Source organism: Heterodontus francisci, chromosome 23 (genome assembly GCF_036365525.1).
Source record: "Heterodontus francisci isolate sHetFra1 chromosome 23, sHetFra1.hap1, whole genome shotgun sequence".
Taxonomy (NCBI): domain Eukaryota; kingdom Metazoa; phylum Chordata; class Chondrichthyes; order Heterodontiformes; family Heterodontidae; genus Heterodontus; species Heterodontus francisci.
This window is the reverse complement of record NC_090393.1, coordinates 47,481,280-47,500,432: the sequence shown is the minus strand read 5'-3', so window position 1 is coordinate 47,500,432 and position 19,153 is coordinate 47,481,280. Positions and strand designations below refer to the sequence as shown.

Genomic DNA, 19,153 nt, shown 5'->3' with positions numbered 1-19,153 from the left:
CACCACCAGCTAAATCAAAAAGCCTCTGAGAGTGTTTTATAATGGGGGAGGAGTTCCCTGAGCAGGAGATGGGGCAGATTAAGAGGGGAGGGGGCAATAAAGGCTACCTCCAAAAGGGAGGTTTTTAAATGGCTTTTGAAGGGAGGGAGAGAAGGACCAAGGCAATGGATTTGGGAAACAGTTCCAGAAGATCATGGACTGAGAATAAACAGCCATAATGCTGGCACACAAATCACTCACTAAGTCACTAGCTATTTGTTCTTTTTGGAGCAACTTTAGGCTTTGCTTGAGTTACCGTAAGGGGGTATATGAGAGCAGCCTGAAGTGGGTCCCTGTTGCAATGACTGAGATCAGGAACCTGCACACCTACCAACCTAGAAAGTGCTTTAAAGCTAACAGCCTCAAAAGAAGCTGATAGCTCAAAAACAGCCCAGAGCATAGGCCTATGATGGATAGTTACACTTAAAGTGCAGTGGGCCAAAGAGCTATGACACCTTATAGTGCAGGTTTACCTAACACAGATTTAGTGGAAATGTTCTTCATTTCTTTAGGGGAAATAGCAGGTTCAGGTGGATTTGTACTGGTACTCTTTGTAAAATCTGTTAAATTGTTTTAACATTGTATGTAAGGTTGTCAAGCTAACCAAAAGGCCTAGTCTTCACCTCCTATCCCCAGCTTCCAGTCCATAGGATACAGGATTCTTACAACTGAAGAATGCCATTTGGCCCATCTTAGCTCATCCATTCAGAAAGACCCTCCAGACCCACATAGTTGTATCAATACGCTTTTTTAAAAAAATGATTCAAGTCTTTCACATCCACTATTCTCTCCAGTAGTCTACTGAAAGTGTTGATTGCTCTCGGTGTGAAGATGGTTATCAGTTCTATATTGGTGTTACTAGTTTGAACCTGTGTTCTCTTGTCCAATCTAGCAATTTAAATATAAAACAGTGCTCTACTTCATCTTTCCCATTGCCTTAACTGTATCTTTATAAGATCACCTCTCAGTCCTCTCCTCCCTTTCCACACAGTTCATTTAGGCGCTCTCCTCCTCTAACCACCCTTCCCAACACCCGAGGCCTGTGCCTGTTTCCTAACTCTTGATGCTTCTCATGGGAGTTTAATGTTGCTGCCGTATCCTCTGGGCAGGAATTCCGGAACTCCTGAGAATTCCCACCTACAATATGCATTGGTGCTGCAACAGCAACAGGAGATGAGAGCTGTGAGTGGTAGTGAGGAAAGTAACCAAAGGGAGCACTGAAAGAGTTTACCAGGAGTGATGTGAGAAGAGTAGCTAGGAGCGGTGCTGAGAGGAATAGCAGGGAGCAACACTGAATGGAGTAACCAGGAATGACAGTGACAGGAGTAGCCAGGAGCAGCACTAAGGGGAGGGTCAGGAAGGAGTGCTGAGGGGAGGAGAAGTGAGTGGTGCTCAGGGAAAAATAGGAAGCAGCACTGAGAGAAGTAACCAGAAGTGGTGCTGATTTTTATCCATAAACATGAATAAGTGAACACTGCCCTGAAAATACTGTCCATATGTTGTATATGAATTTACTAAATGGAGTATGAACCCACGCACTGCTACCTCGTTCTTAAACTCAAAGCCCCCCTATCTGTGATGACTCTCTCAAATTATCCTTGTTGCTGCCCAGATGGCTCAGTTAGTAAATCCACTTTCTGGCATGGCGGTGCGCTGTTCTGAACATTGTTGCTAACTGTGATACCCCTCCATGCTCTGATAGCCTCCAGGCACTCAGGGCTAGATTTTACTGCCTTTTATTGCTTGTGCTGCACTGGGGCATGTTGACACTCTAGTGATGCCGAGCATCTGGAACACTGTTACATTCCCAATTCCAACATTGCTAAGGAGGAGAAGGGGAAGTAATTTAAAGGGTGACTTTGACTGAGTCAGTTGATGACTCTGGGAGGACTTGCCCTGGCCAAAGCAGCAGATCGAAAACTTAAAATAGATTTTGTTTATCTTCATTCAGCAGTGCTATAGCAGTTTGTTTTCCACACCCAGCTGAGATGTTTGTGGTATTGGTACCATTAATGAGCCCCGCACTTGTACTTATGATTTAAGTTAAATTGACCCCAGGAAATAGGCTGAGGATAAGGACGCAGGCAGAAGTCCTGCCCCACCAAAGATCCACCCCACTGTTGCGACAAAAGGGGAAACATCTGTCCCTCACTGTCTAGACTTGCTCACTCTTTATTGTCACTAGGTCAAAATCCTGGAACACACCATCAACCCCCACCCCCAACATCTAACAACATCTTCACCGCATGGACTACAATATTTCAAGAAGTGGGCCCACCACCACTTTCTCAAGGACAAATATGGATGGGCAATAAACGCCAACTTTGCCAGTGACACCCACATCCCAACAATGTGAAGAAAAATAATGACTTATGGCAGCTGGTGCAAGATACTGGAAGGCAGCTGACAGCAATAGAACTATCTCCAAGTATGAGTCAGTGACATCTGAATAATAGGGGTGGAGATTGAGGAGAGGGGATGAGGATAACATTTTAGAGAGGAATGTGATTAACGATGGGTGAACTCATGCAGTAGTGTGCCCCAGCATTGCCAACTCTGATTGGACATATTCCTGAAGTTTTCTTCACGTGACTCCCACCTAAACAAACAGCATTTTGTTCCTCTCCCATCTCCAATATTTTTTATAACTAGTAAATGAAAGTGTTCAAAGAAACTAAAAAGAACACACCATTTTTAACAATTGCCCTTGAGGGTTTTCTCCTGGGTTGCTTGCAGCAGTGCCCATATTAACCTTTAGAGTTGGCAACCCTAGAACTCTCCCCTTCCTTGCCATCCAATTTATCAGGTTTGCAAACACATTTAACAAAACAGTGCCTCTTTAAGGCTTTCAGAGAATTAGGTTTTCTGGTTCATGAAGCTCTCAGTAGTAAGATGGGTTCCTGCTGTTTTATAAGCACAACATGTCATTAGCCGAGTTGATATTCTGTGCAATGTTTAATATACTGTATCATGACCGGAAACCAGGCTGGAAAAAATCTCATTTGAAATTTGATTTGATGAAAGTTAATCTTATGGAGAAAAATAATCACAATCTTCCCAGCTGTAAAGCAGTATTAGTCACGAGACTTAACTGTGGATTCTGTTTGGAAATGAGATTAAAGGAACAGCAAACTGTGGTAAATACTTGGAATGTAAATTAATTACCTCGAGATCTGTTCCATGTGTTCAGTCTTTATTTATTTCATCCACTTGTTTTGAAAACAGTGGAGCCCAGAAGGCGCCTGCTCCCTTCATGGTGAGGTCAAGAGAATAGCATTTGATAATGTCAGCCAATTGGACCTCAGCCGACCATGTCCACGCCTAATATCATCATTGTACTAGTCCTGTCCCAGACCACCAGTGGCTATTTTTGTTTATTTCTGTTTCATTTACTAATCCCGCCCACCCCCATCAAAAGGAACAGACAGAGAAAAGTTTTCTTCTTTAAATTAAAGAGAAAATCCCAGTTTCAGTGCTTCAGGTTCCCAGGCACGGCTTAGTTGGTAGCACTTTTGCTTTGGGGTTAGAAGGTTGTGAGTTCAAGCCCCAAAGACCTGAGCGCATAATCTAGACTGACGCTGAAGTGAGGGAGGACTGCACTGTCAGAGGTGTTGCCTTTTGGGTGAGACATTAAACCATCTGCCCTCTCAGGAGGAAGTAAAAGATACCACGGCACTATTTTGAATAAGAGCAGGGGAGTTCTCTCAGGTATTTTAACCAATATTTATTACTCAACTGACATCACTAAAACATTTTGTCTTTTGTGGGGGCTTGCTGTGTGCAAATTGGCTGGAGTTTTTTCTCCATCTCAATTGTGACTACATGTCAGAAGTACTTGATTGGCTGCAAAGTACTTTGGAACAACCTGAGGTTGTTTAAGGTGCCATATAGATGGATGTGTGCCTTTATTTTTTATTTTCAAATCCCTTCTGCAGAGAATTGGCCCTCAAAACAATCCTGAAACATGGTAAAAAGGAATGTCACAAAATTTCTACTCATACCCCCAATATCTGGAATAGTCATATTTGCTATCGTTTGGGGCCTAAATGTTAACTGGGGTCTTTATTAAACAAATATTGGAAAATAGCCAATGTTACTCCTTTATTTAAAAAGAAAGGAAGACAGAAAGCAGGAAACTACAGGCCAGTTAGCTTAACATCTGTCGTAGGGAAAATGTTAGAAGCTATTATTAAAGATAGCAGGGCACTTAGGAAAATTCAAGGTAATCAGGCAGAGTCAACATGGTTTTGTGAAAGGGAAATCATGTTTAACCAATTTATTGGAGTTCTTTGAAGAAGTAACATGTGCTGTGGATAAAGAGGAACTGGTGGATGTACTTAGATTTCCAGAAGGCATTCGATAAGGTGCCACATCAAAGGTTATTACGGAAAATAAAAACTCATAGTGTAGGGGTAAAATTTTGGCATGGATAGAGACTGACTAGCTAACAGGAAACAGAGAGTAGACATAATGGGTCATTTTTCTGGTTGGCAAGATGTAATGAGTGGTGTGCCTCAGGGATCAGTGCTGGGGCCTCAACTTTTTACAATTTATATAAATTTATATAAATGACTTGGATGAAGGGACCGAAGGGTATGGTTGCTAAATTTGCTGATGACACAAAGATAGATAGGAAAGTAAGTTATGAAGAGGACATAAGGAGGCGACAAAGGGATATAGATAGGTTAAGTGAGTGAGCAAAGATCTGGCAAATGAAGTATAATGTGGGAAAAGCTGAAATTGCTCATTTTGACAGGAAGAATAAAAAAATCATATTATCTAAATGGTGAGAGATTGCAGAGCTCTGAAATGCAGAGGGATCTGGGTGTCCTCGTACATGAATCACAAAAGGTTGCTATATAGGTACAGCAAGTAATTAGGAAAGCTAATAGAATGTTATTTATTGCGAGGGGAATTGAATACAAAAGTAGGGAGGTTACGCTTCAGCTATACAGGGCATTAGTGAGACCACATCTGGAGTACAGTGTACAGTATTAGTCTCCTTATTTAAGGAAGGATGTGAATGTATTGGAAGCAGTTCAGAGGTTTACTAGACTAATACCTGGAATGGGCAAATTGTCTTATGAGGAAAGGTTTGACATCTGCTGGTGTTTAGAAGAGTAAGAGGCAACTTGATTGAAACATATAAGATTCTGAGGGGTCTTGACTGGGTGGATGTGGAAAGGATGTTTCCTCTTGCGGAAGAATCTAGAACTAGGGGTCACTGTTTGAAAATAAGGGGTCGCCCATTTAAGACAGAGATGAGGAGACTTTTTTTCTCTCAAAGGGTCATCAATCTTTGGAACTCTCTTCCTCAAAAGGCAGTGGAAGCAGAGTCTGAATATTTTTAAGGCAGAGGTAGATAGATTCTTGATAAGCAAGGGGGTGAAAGGTTATTGGGGGTAGGCGGGAATGTGGAATTGAGGTTACAATCAGATCAGCCATGATCTTATTGAATGGCGGAACAGGCTCGAGGGGCTGAGTGGCCTACTCCTGCTTCTAATTCATATGTATGTATGTTCATATGTAAAGCATAAGAGCTATCTTTCAAAATACTTTGAATCATGCAGGGCAATTTTTAGCTAACCTGTTCAGCAGATCAGTGATCCATTATACACTCTGACCTATTTAGTGTGAGCTGACGCTGAGTGGTTGCATGTTCATCTCTAAATCAGAAAGTTGTGTGAATTCATGTCCCACTCGAGATTTGAGCACAAAATCTGACATTCGATTGCAGTATTGTTGAAGGCGTTGTTTTTTGGCTGAGATGTTAGAGGCCCCATCTGCCCTCTCAGGAGGACATAAAAGATCCCATTGGACAATTTTGAAGATGGGCAGGGGAGTTCTTCCCAGTGTCTTGGCCAATGTAGCACATTGCTCTTTGTGGGAACTTGCTGTGTGCAAATTGGCTGCCACGTTTCCTATATTACAACAGCGTTTATTACAACAGTGTTACTACAATTCAAAAGTACTTCATTGGCTGTCAAGTGCTTTAGGAGGTCCTGTGGTCATGGAAGGTGCTATATTTTTCATGTACATCCTGCCCCTTAGCGACCTTGTCTAAAAGCACAGTGTTAATTTTAATATGTATGCTGATAACACTTACTTCTACCTCATGACCACTTCTCTATACTCCTCCACCGTTGCTAAATTATCAGACTGCTTATCCAACATCCAGTACTGGATGAGCAGGAATTTCCTCCAGTTATATATTGGGAAGACTGAAGCCATTGTTTTCGGTCTCCGCTCCAAACTCCGTTCCCTAGCTAACGACTGTATCCCTTTCCCTGGCAACACTCTGAGATTAAGCCTGTCTGTTCGCAACCTTGATATCACATCTAACCCCAAGATGAGCTTCCAACCTCATATTCATGCTATCACTAAGACTGCCTATTTCCACCTCTGTAACATCACCTGACTCCACCCCTGTCTCAGCTCATCTGCTGCTGAAAGCCTCACTCATGCCTTCCTTACCTCTATACTTGATTATTCTAATGCACACCTGACTGGTCTCCCACATTGTACTCTCTGTAAACTTGGGGTTATCCAAAACTCTACTGCCCATTTCTTAGCTTGCACCAAGTCCTGTTCACCTATCGTCCTTGTGCTTGTTGACCTACATTGGCTCCTGGTCAAGCAACATCTTGATTTTAAAATTCTCATCCTTGTTTTCAAATCCCTCCATGGCCTCACCCCTCCCTTTCTCTGTAATCTCCTCCAGCTCCACAATCCTCCAAGATATCTGTGCTCCTCTAATTCTGGCCTCTTGTGCATCGCTGATTTTAATCACTTCACCATTGGTGGCCACGCCTTCAATTGCCTAGGCCCCAAGCTCTGAAATACCCTCCTTACACCTCTCTGCCTCTCCACCTTGCTTTCCTCCTTTAAGACTTTCCTTAAAACCTACCTCTTTGACCAAGCTTTTGGTTGTCGGACCTAAGTCTTCTTTTGTGGCTCAGTGTCTTGTTTTATAATGCTCCTGAGAAACACCTTGGGATGTTTTATTACATTAAAGGCGCTATATAAATGTAAGTTGTTGTTATAAATGGAAGTCTTTCTTTTCTCAACCAACACCACTGGAATAGATTTTCTAAGCATTATCATATTGCTGTTTGTGGAACCTTTCTGTGTGCAAATTAGCTGCTCTGTTTCCTATATTTGATACTTTGGGACATCCGCAGAATATGAAAGGCATTATATAAATGCGAGTCTTTCCTTTTTCGCATTCTTTTTACTTTATATTGATTTCATTGGGAAGTAAAATTGGGCAGTTGGACAGAGTGTAGAATGAGTACTTGATCTGGATCTGCGTTTCCCATCAAGTAGATTCGATTAATAGTATTCCCATAGAGTCAGCACAGAAAAAAGACATCAGGCCTTTTGCATTTGTGTCAGTGCCAGCTCTTCAACTGGGGCCATCTACTTTAAGCCCATGTTTCTACCCTCTAGAATCATAAAAGGTACAAATTACAAAATAAAATACTGAACGAAACAACATACCTTAGAATTTGGAATAGATCTCCTGCCCACCCAGACACTATTGAATGATGTTAGTCTGATAACTCTTTGTTCCAACTGTGAGGCAAACTATAGCTGCAGGGACAAAACTTAGACCTACGTACAAAATAAAAATGTTTTGAACACAATCGAAGAATTGGCTTCATTTCATGCAATTGACTTGTATCAGCATTTAAGTTGGACCACAAACCACCTTCAGTACGGGGTGGCAACATTGATGGGGATAGAGAATGCTCGGTACTTCAGATAGGAATATTATATGTTTGGAGCAAGAGTGAGAGCTTTTCAGAGGCGCTGTTAGTTGTTTATTTTCTGGGCATTTTGTACTGACGAGTATATTACCCTTATCCATTCTCCCAGAGGTGGTTTGTTAGAAAATCCTACAATTACAAAAGTAAAATTGGGCAAGTTGCAACAACACAGCCAGATTGAAAATGCTGCATTGGAACATTGGAAAGGAGAGTTTAGTAACCTTATATTGCATCAGTGACACCTTTAACTGCAATCGGCTGGCCTTCTGCCTTTCTGTATCATGAAAAATAAATGTGAAAGGTCGTACATTCAAAATTCAGAGCAGTTCTGAACTTGGCCTTTAGTGGTGCACTTTGGATTGGCATAATTCCGTCGTTTCCATGGCAGCACCTCTTTATTTTCATCTTCAGAAATTGGAAGAGCAAAGGCTTTAAAGAGAAGCGACTATCAGCTTATAATTATACCTGAAAATGGAGCTAAAAGCCTCTAGAATTCCTTCAACTCCTTTTTGCTTGCAAATGCCCCCAAACCCCTTTGGCCACAGTGACCACAAATGGGTTTCTGGCATTTGAACAAATATTATCATCAAAGAATGCAGTGGCCTCAGGAAGCCATTGATCATTTTAAAGTTTTGAATCAGAACAGTTGACTTTCCAAATCTGTGGCTCAATGTGTTTCAGAGAGAGTTTCGCTTTTCAGCAAGTCAGATCACTGGTACATGCCGAATGATGCCGGTGTTCATCAGCTGGTCTGGTCGTTCTTTATTCCAGGTGTGAAGCAAACTACAACTGCAGAGTCAATAATTATAACTTGTATTCGCTGATAGATGGAAGATGAATGGTTGAATGGATTGGGGGTTAGGTTCAGTTGCTTCACAAATGAAATTGTATTTCCTTGATCTATTATTTTTGAACATAACATAACATGGGGCGGCACAGTGGCACAGCGGTTAGCACCGCAGCCTCACAGCTCCAGCAACCCAGGTTCGGTTCTGGGTAGTGCCTGTGTGGATTTTGCAAGTTCTCCCTGTGACTGTGTGGGTTTCTGCCAGGTGCTCTGGTTTCTTCCCACAGCCAAAGCCTTGCCGGTTGATAAGTAAATTAACCATTGTAAATTGCCCCTAGTGTAGGTAGGAGAATTAAGGGAAGATGGGGATGTGGTAGGGAATATGGGATTAATGTAGAATTAGTATGAATGGGTGGTTGATGGTCAGCACAGACTCAGTGGGCCGAAGGGCCTGTTTCAGTGCTGTAACTCTCTATAAGAAGCAGGAGTAGGCCATACAATCTCTTAAGTCTGCTCTGTCATTCAGTAAGATCATGGCTGAATTTCTACATCAACTCCACTTTCCTGCCCTATCCTCACATCCCTTAGTGCTGAAAAATCTATCAATCTCAATCTTGAATATACTCAATGACTGTAGCCCTCTGGGGTAGAGAATTCCAAAGATTTATAACCTATTGAGTGAAGAAATTTCTTCTCATCTCAGTCATCTCTGACCCCTTATTGTGAGACTTTAACCCCTAGTTCTAGACTCTCCAGCCAGAGAAAATCACCTCTCAACATCTACCTTGCCAAGCCCTCCAAGACTTTATATGTTTCAATGAGGTCAACTTTCATCCTTCTAATCACCAGAGAATATACTGGGACAACCCTCTCAAAGCTGGAATCAATCTTGTGAACCTTTGTTGCACCCAGTCTAAAACAAGTATATCCTTTTATCCTTCCTTAGTTAAGGAGACCAAAATTATACACAGTACTGAGGTGTTGTCTCACCAAAGCTGTATTCAATGCAGCAAGAGTTCCTTACTCTTATACTCCAACCCCCTTGCAATAAAGGCTAACATATCTGCCTTCCTAGTTGCTTGCTGTACCTGCAAATTAACTTCCTGTGATTTGTAAACAAGGACACCCAAATCTTTCTGAACACCAAAATTTACTAGTCTCCCATCCTTTAAAAAATATTCTGCTTTTCCATTCTTCCTACCAAAGTGAATGATTTCACACGTGCCCACATTATACTCCATCTGCCACCTTCTTGCCCAATCACTTAACCGGCCTGTATCCCTTTGCAGCCTCTTTGCATCCTTTTCACAGCATTTGTTCCCACCACGCTTTGTATCGCCCACAAATTTGGATACATTTTATTTGCTTCCCTCATCTAAGTCATTAATATAGATTGTAAACAGCTGAGGCCCAAGCACTGATTCTTGCAGCAATCCACTAGTTACACCCTGCAATCCCGAAAATTACTTGCTTTTTCTTCTGCTTTGTTTTCAATCCATTAACCAATCCTCAATCCATGCTAATATAGTACACTAACCCCAGGAGCCCTAACCTTATGTACAACCTCTTGTGTGGCATCTTACAGAATGCCTTCTGAAAATCCACTGGTTCTCCCTTTCCTACGTGTTAGTTATACTCTCAAAAAACACTGATAAATTTCTCAAATATGATTTCCCTTTTATAAAACCACATTGACTCTTCCAAATTATATTGTGATTTTCCAATTGTCCTGTTACCACATCCTTGATAATAGATTCCAGCATTTTTCCTACTACTGCTGTCAGGCTAACAAGTTCCCCTTTTCTCTCTTCTTCCTTTCCTGAACAGCAGGGTTACATTTTCAACCTTCCAGTCACGAGGACCATTCTAGAATCTAGAGTATTCTGGGAGATCAAACCAATGCATTTATTATCTCTGCACTCACCTCGTTTAAAACCCCAAAGATTAAGCCATCATGTCCAGGTTGGGGGGCGGGGCAGGGGGGGTTGTCAGCTTTTAGTTCCATTAATTTCTCTAGTGTTTTTTCTTTACTAATAGTTGTTACTTTTTTGACTCTCATTAGATCCTTGCTTTCTCACAACTTCCAGTTTATTCGTTGAATCCTCTACTGTGAAAATAGACACAAAGGGTTGAATTTTATCAGCCCCTTGACACCGTGGGTCATGGCGGTGGGGGCCGGTAGAATTCTGCAGGGAGAGACCTGCCTTGACCCGCAACATCGAGAAGGGCCCGCCACATATAACCGGCGGCGGGGGACCTTGGTGTGGTCCCCCCTGCTGCCTGGCGGCCGGCCCTTCGTCTTAATATGCAAATTAACCTAAATTACATGCAAATACGCTTACCTGCTGGCAGCGGCTGTCCCACGCCAAGTTTATAGCTGCCGCCTGTCCTTCCATATGGAGTTCCGAGGCGAGAAACTGGTGGGGAGGGGGGAGGAATAAAATTTTCAAGGCGGGAGGGGTGGAGGAGTGGGGAAAACAATTTTTATTGGCTGTGGGGTTGGTGGGAAGGGGTTGAGAGTCAAAGGGAACAAATTTTAGTGGAGAAAGTTCAGAATACCATTAAAGGTTTATTAAGGGGGAAGAGGGCAATTAATGTATAATTTACCCATTGGGAGGTGGGAGAAGTGATTGATATTTGAAATGACATTTTATTATTATATCCCAGAGATTGGGACCTTTAAATTTTAAATTGAAACTGAAGGGCTTAAGCCCCTTTAAAAATGGTGCCAGCGCCCGCGCAGTGGCGCCATATACTGTTACTAGGGATGAGGTGGCCACGCCCTTTATGCCATCGGGGGCAGCAGCTTTGCCCCCTCTATTTAAATCAGCCCCCGCGCGTAATATCACAGGGGCTCAGGGACGGCACATCTGCGCAGTATGCATGCCGCCATCAGAGTGCACCGCCGCAAACTACAGCTCACTCATAAAGTTCAGTCCAAAATATTAGTTTGACATCTCTGCCATTTCCTTATTCCCCATTATAATTTCTCCTGTATCTGCCTCTAAGAGACCTATGTTTACTTTCACTAATCTCTTCCTTTTTACATACTTGTTAAAGCACTTACAGCCTGTTTCTATATTTCTTGCTCTTTTTGTCTCATTCTATTTTCTCCCTCTTTTTCAATTTTTTTGGTTATCCTTTGCTAACTTTTCAAACCCTGAGGCTTATTACTCTTTTTGCCAGCATTGTAAGCCTTGCCTTTTAATCTAATACTATCATTAACTTTTTTAGTTAACCATGACTGTTCCACTTTTCCAATGGAGCTTTGAATCCTCAAGGGAATGCATATTCATTAAGAATTATGAATTTTTAAAAAATGTTTGCTGCTGTTTATCTACCATCATAGCTTTTAATTTAATTTCTCCATTTATCCCAGCCAATTCACCCCTATACCTCCATAATTAGCTTTGTTTAAATGTATGACCCTAGTTTGAGACATAACCCCATCACTGTTAAACTTTATATGAAATTCCATCTTATTATGATCACTCTTCCCTAGAGGATCCTTTACTATAAGATTATTAATTAATCCTGTCTCATTACATAGTACTAGATACAAAATATCTTGTTCCTGAGTTGGTTCCTTGACATACCGTTCTAGAAAACTATCTCAATTTTGTCCTTCAAGCTACTTTTGCCAATTTGTATTGCCCAATCTGTATGAACATCAAAATCCCCCAGGATTATTATGTATTATTTGTCATGTGCTCCTCTAATTTCCTGATTTGTACTCTGTCCCAACATTGTGATCACTTTCTGTCCTTTGTTATTTCTTAGCTCCACCTATACTGATTCTACATCCTGATTTTCCAGACTAAGATCCTATCTCCCTTCCTTTATTATCAGGGATACCCCATCTCCTTTTCCATTTTGTCTATCTTTTCTAAAAGTCACATTCCCTGGAATATTTAGTACCCAATCATGGCCATTCAGCAACCATGTCTCAGTAATGGCCATGAAACCCACCCCATTTATCTCTGTGTCATTACGTCATCTATCTTCTTATGAATGCTTTGTGCATTCAGATATAGTGCCTTTAATTTTATTTTTTTAAATGATTTTTTCCCTGTGATCTTAGTCACGAATGCCCAAGTGCCCTTTAATAACTCTTTGACCCTTCCTCACGCAATCTGCTTGATTTTACCTAAATTGCTATTCTGCTCTACAGCCTTGGCTTTTCTGTTCAGACTTAGAAATTTACCCTTGTCTGAACCCTGCCTGCTCCTTATTAATTTAAAGCCCGATCTATTGATCTAGTTATTCAATTCACTTGGACATTGATACCTCAGATGTCTCCAGTTCACTGCTTCATTATTTATTAATTTAAATCCAGTTTCCTTGTCAGCCTTGGTTCAGTGGTAGCATGCTTGCCACTGGCACTCTTGCCACTGACATTCCTGCCTCTGAATTAGCAGGTTCTGCGTTCAAGTCCGACTGCAGATACTTGGGGGTCGGAATTTTACGCCCCTCGCTGGAGCAGGCTGGAGGCGGGAGGGGACATAAAATTGAGCAGGAGGTGAGGGGTGCTGTTCCTGTCACATTGCAGCCCCTGCTGCAATTTTATTAGCGGTCCGCCCACCCCAGGCCAATTAAGGTCCTTAGGTGGCCGATTAACTGCTACTTAAGGGTCTCCTCCCACCTCTATATTACCTCTAAGTAAAACCTTGCGGCCTACTTGCGGGCTGGGGGGGAGGTCCCCTCCTGATCGGGCACCCTGTGCCCCACGGAGGGCACCCCCACTGCACAACATTCCCCCCCACCCCCTGACCGACCCCACCCCAAGCCCCCCTTGCCTCGCTGGGGCCTGGCTGATTGGCACCGACGAGGCCCCACACACTTACCTTCATTCCGGGCCGGTGTCCCTCTTGCTCTTCTAGCTGGGTGCAGTCGCAGCAGTGGCTAGCACTCCCGGTGGCATTGCCTCAGAGAGGCAGAAGTCTCGCCCAAGGCTAATTAAGGGCCTGGGCCACGTAAAATCATAGTGGTTTCCAGGCCCAGCCGAGGCCAGCCCACTCCCGACTTTTTGGACAGTGGGCGGGGCCTCCAGTCCAACGTAAAATTCTGGCCTTGGAATTGAAGCTGGGATCCTCCCGGTGAGTACGGCTCAGTGTTATACAAGTTAGTGAGTTGATTCTCTGAGCCACAGGGACCGTGAACTAATCTGTTAATTGTGATAAAACTACACACAGAGTTAATGAAAAAAGGGATGATGATTAGGAGGGAAATACTAAGTTCTTGTCACACTGCTTAGACCAATGTCAACTTGAAAATGGATTGAAGGATCATTATACTTGCTTCACACAGTGTGGGCAGAGGTTTAAAATCAATCTTAAAAGTAATCTTATATTAATTTTAACATCAATTGGATCAGCAGGTGGAGTACTTCTAGCAGGTTGCTGCCACTCTCTGTATATTAGGGCATAGTTCTGTGCCCTGTTAACACACCCAGGCTGGCATTTATCCTGTTATAAAGGAATAGATATTATGGCCACATGCCTCACCTCTTCCCCCTTAGCTAATGGTGGACTTGTAGCTGCAAGTAGTGAACATTGTTAAAAATGAACATAATGAAATGCAAAGCACCCATGAATTAAAGATCAATTAAATTTGGTACTTAAAAGGTCAATTTATTTTTCTTTAGGTCTCGTAGAATTCCCGCACAAGATGGCTCAGAGAATTGCAGCCAATCATCTCCGTCTGAACCCTGGGTCATCACCTACAAACCCTCGACCATTTTGTTCTTTAAGAAGAAACTGAAAGACCAACATGGAGATCGAAGTCCACTTGTAGGTGACTAACCTACTGCAGCAACAGAGAACTATCACCCTAAGAACTTCTACCACTTCTCCTCAATATGGAAGCTCCTTTAAATTATCTTTCAGTTGCAACATCCAGCACTTTGATACCTCAGCGTGAAGGTGGCTTTAAACTCATTGAATTAAGCACTTCACACCTGGCACACGCATTCACGCATGCCCATTTGGAACACCACCAGACTGGCATCTCCAAAGCCAGAGTCTGGTTAAAAAAAAATCTCAGCTACTTTTGTATGTTATGCTCGTACAGTTTAACAAGGAGGAAGGTGTCACCAGCATAAGGCTCTATGTTATGATGACTGGATTTCTATTGGGCTCCAATAAGGGAAAGACACTTTACTTGATTTTCAGAATCCTTCTGGAAATAGATGCAGACTGATAGTGATTCTATCCTTCAAGCTGGCACTCTTCTACTATGTTCATGCAATGACCATTCAGCCCTTCAGGCCATGTTTGTCTGCACTATCTAACTGAGATCTACGGGTGATTTCTTAACAGTTGCAGAAAATCAAAAACCTTTAACACCAAACCTGCTCTTAAATTCTACAGCCTAATCTTCAATCAAGTTGTAGGTAAGGAACATAAAGAAGAGTTTTCTGATTGGCAGAAAACCATTGCAAAATCCACAGTGAATGGCGAGTCTAATTCACCCTTCGAAGTCTTCATTGCTATATCACAGAGCCATCATTGTGAAGGTGAAAGAATCATGGAAAGAAACCAAAAATATGCTCAAATGTATAAATCTGTACCTGCAATCCATTGGGAATACTGAAATCAAGGGTGGGCTTTTTGAGATTTTATTACAGGGAATGCCAAAGTTCACCTCGTACTAAAATGATATCTTGTTTGCTAAAACTAGTGCTAAATGTAGGGCTGAGTGAGTTGGTGATGATTCAGTTTTGTTGGGGTTCCTTCCATTCAGCCAAGCCTAAACTTTAAACGAACCTCTCCTGCCTTTTCAGAAAAGCTTAAGTCCAAAATAAGTAGCACTATGCATGTGTAGAATTTCATTTGTATTTATTTATACTTCTCCCCTCCGGTTTCTGTTGTTTACTCCTCTGTGGGGTACTCTCCACATTGCAGTTGCCTGGCAAGAAGTTGGGCAGTGACCTGATCCCAGATCGCTGCCAGTGCTGGTATGTAACTAGACAATAGGGGGAATGTGTGAGTGACTGGGACTGATTTCTCCTTGGTCCTTATAGGAAAGCATTTAATCTTTGTTCAACATCACTTTGCATCAAATAATTGTAGACCTCTACCATTCAGCTCTGTGGCAAAGCACTACAATCAAACCACTGGAGTTCGAAAGGAGTTTGGATTGGATCAGGCTGATTGAAATCCTCAATGAACTTGGCTCAGGATCACCTTTATCCCCAGGGAAGCACTTAACTTCATGTAGGTTAATAGGTCTTGAAGACCAGCAGACTATCAGTATAAGTGTACCTTTGAGAATCATACAAAATATATGTTATAGAGGAGACATCTTGCACATCTTGCCAGCACTGCCAAATTCAAACTGAAGTAAATCACTCCCCAGACTGATATTTTAATGGTCCAACTTCCCATCCTGTCTCCATGCAATAGGGCAGACTAGTAAGGTAACTTAGGGGGTATTGATTTATTGGTGCACTGGTTTCGTGAGCAAAGGCAGCGATGTAGCAGCAACGCGCACTCAAACTGGGAGGCTTGAGACAGGCCCGTAACTGGGCCTGATGCCTCAATAATATTGATTGGATGAGCTGCCTGTGCCTGTCGCTTCTCCACACACAGCTCTCCAGATTGAAGAACTCAATTTCATTCAGCTCCCCTCATCGGCAGTGGTCCATATGTATGTCTGCAGAAATGGTAAAAGGAAAGGAGGGGATTGTTGGGCAGGCGGGGGGTGGGGGTGTTTGCAATCGACATAATGTGGAGGCATGCATGCACTCTTGCTCATCATTTGATTGTTTTATATTTTTTTTCAAAACAACAACCTTTTGTGATTGACTGCTTACTAATCCTGTGCACAGCAGGCCTGGCCCCTGCTCCACTCTGTGTATTTTAGGCATGAGATGTCAGCGCCAAAATTGGCCTTTGTTACGCATGTTTTACACCTGCAAATTGGTCCGTATTCTACCTCTTAGAGCCAACAGACCTGCTATTCTAGTGCTACAGCTGTTCAGCTTGAATAGAATGAATAGCATTAACTAAAAAAAAAGCCAGTCCCATACTGAAACCTGGAATCAACAGAGTTGTTCCAGATTTTGGCTTTTAATGGAAGCGCAGTACCAGAGGGGGTATTTTATAGAGTTTTTCTTGTTATTGAAGGCTGCTGCGTATTGTGGAGACTTTGGGACAGTGTATCAGACAAGACCTGAAAGGAGAAAGTAACGGTACTTCCTTAGAGCTAAGGTAAATGGCAGTGGAGCTCTGGGCTAGTGATGCATGAAATTGTAGCCTGCCAGACATTAAAGATAAACCAAAGCTAATAAACCTCAGGCTAAAAAACTCAGATATCTGCCACAAACAGCCAGCCTATACAATACATCAAAGGCCAAAATAAATGTTGCTCATCACAAAAAATACTCCCTTTTGTTGTATATATAGCACAGGATTAAGAAAAATATTGTCTTCAGCTCAAAGTAATGTTAATTATGAATAAACTGAAATTGCGCAAGATTGAAAAAAATTGTTTTAAAACAGTAATTGGGAAACATTTGCAGCCTGCGGCTCCCTACACGGTTTCAGAGCCACTGTTTAATCAGACTTTCATGAGTGATGCCATTTTGACATGTGCCTAATCAGAATGGCAATATGCCAGACTCCTCCTATATCATTTTAAAACCTTGCAGGGTAATTTTTTTTTTAGGCATGCTAGTTTACAAAGATACAATACAGAGCTCAGTGGAAATGGAACAATATCCAACTCGGGTGATCTGTGAGAAATGCATTCAGCAAAAGGTGTGATAAACATAAGACAACTGAAAGCAAGAACATAGCTTCCTTAATACTCCAACTCATGTGTGTGTATGAAGGTGTGTCTAGTTATACAAGTCACTACAGATTGTTAAGCCAAACACAGGGAGCTATATTAAACACCAAGATATAGTATGATAAATTGGTTAGTTGGGTTAAGTACAAACAGAACTAATGCTGTGTTGAGCCAAACTGAAGCATGGATCCCTTAGGATCCCTTTATTATCTGCTTCCTAGAATTGGCTTGACTTTTACAAACTGAACCCTGTTTAGTCCTTACTTTAAAGGGACCACCACTTCATGTCAAGCCAGTTCAGCCTTCGAAGTAATCCTTTATATGGATATGTCATTGTGGAAATATTTGACCCACCTGATTGTGAAGTGTTACCGAAGGGGCTTTCTGGATTTTTCTTCTGAGTCTTGTGTATAATACAGGGGTTGTCAAATTTCGACTCAGGACTTCCAGCACTGCTGATGGGTTCCAGTTTTAAATTACACATTAATGATATGTTTCAAAGGTTGCATTTCTGGAAAGGTTTTTAATTACTTTTGGTAGTTAGAGACCACATGAATTTTCAAGCTTTTTGAGTACGAATGAGTCTGCATACTTGGCGTGTGCTTACATGCACAGCTCGATCTTTCTTCTGTCACAGCGGCCTTTAATTATGGTAATTGAGTAGAGATAATTATAGCGGGACTGGGTCTTATCTCTTATGTTGGGTGGCTGTCTTATTTTCTTTTTTTTTAACATTTCAGTACAAGAGAAATTGGGGCTATTGGAGTAAAATCATTATCTTTATCAAATACATGGTGATAAGAGAATTTATATTGATTAGATTATCATTTCAGGTCTTACAGCTCACTTTTCTCATTTGAGGTCTTTGTCCTTGCCTTTCCCACAATGCCAGTTGCCTTTATGTTGTCCTTCTTTGGTTGAGATGATTGTGTTGTCTAGGCCCCAGGCTTCTCCAGTTTGGCTGTGATTCAGTGCTCAGAATCTATATGGTTAAGTGAAACAAATACCAACAAAACAAAATATTCTATTGTTAGGAAGCATTCCAGATAGAGGTCCGACTTAACAACTTATGACTGATCTAGAATGTAGCAATGGCAGTTCTCAATCGTGGGTATTGTTGAGTATTTAAGCCCACTAGTGTCCAATTAAGAGGCAGGTGCTTAAACATGGCAGATCACTGCACTGCTGGTAGATATAGACATTTTTACTTTGCTTTATTTTATGACTGCTCTGATTATGATTTGTTTAATACCCATGTGACCAGCCTTGTGACTGGTTCAATGCTGAAGGAGGAACATTAGGGTGATTCGATGAACCCTGAGCTCCATGGTCATATGTTTCTGCTTTGCCGACTCTACACAAGTTAGAACCTTCAGATTGGATGGATAAGGGTGATTGACCGGTACCATAAAATCTAGTGTATAAGCCATACCTGTGTATAAGCCACACTCTTAATGTGCATTGTATAGATCCTATTGGTATTCAAGTTACACTGGTATACATAAACCAAATCCATATTTTAGCTTAAAAATTGGTATCCAATAGTGATTCATATACTGGATTTTAGTGTGACCATTGTATAGATGCAACAGAGAACCTGTACTTGCATTCGTCAATCATTTGTCCCAGTTTGTTGGTTTCATGTCTGTTTTATATTTGGTAAGGTTTCTGTGTCTTCAGGGCTGTTTTCAGCTTCGCTTTCTAAGTTCAAAGAGCATGCCGCCTGCCAATTTGCATCTTGTGCTCATCATGAATGGAATATGTTTTC

The 19,153-nt window shown here is 41.8% G+C and overlaps 1 protein-coding gene across 2 annotated transcripts in view; it reads left to right on the top strand.

Annotated features, from left to right (window-relative positions):
• The window catches only part of kremen1 (kringle containing transmembrane protein 1), a 266,840-nt gene extending 250,607 nt beyond the window's left edge, over nt 1–16,233 (top strand). For both annotated transcript variants that reach the window (XM_068055195.1, XM_068055196.1), the window contains one exon: nt 14,240–16,233. In XM_068055195.1, coding sequence (XP_067911296.1) covers nt 14,240–14,396 — 157 coding nt within the window. In that variant the 3' untranslated portion in view covers nt 14,397–16,233. The remainder of the gene's footprint in view (nt 1–14,239) is intronic.
• Nucleotides 16,234–19,153: the final 2,920 nt, after the last annotated feature.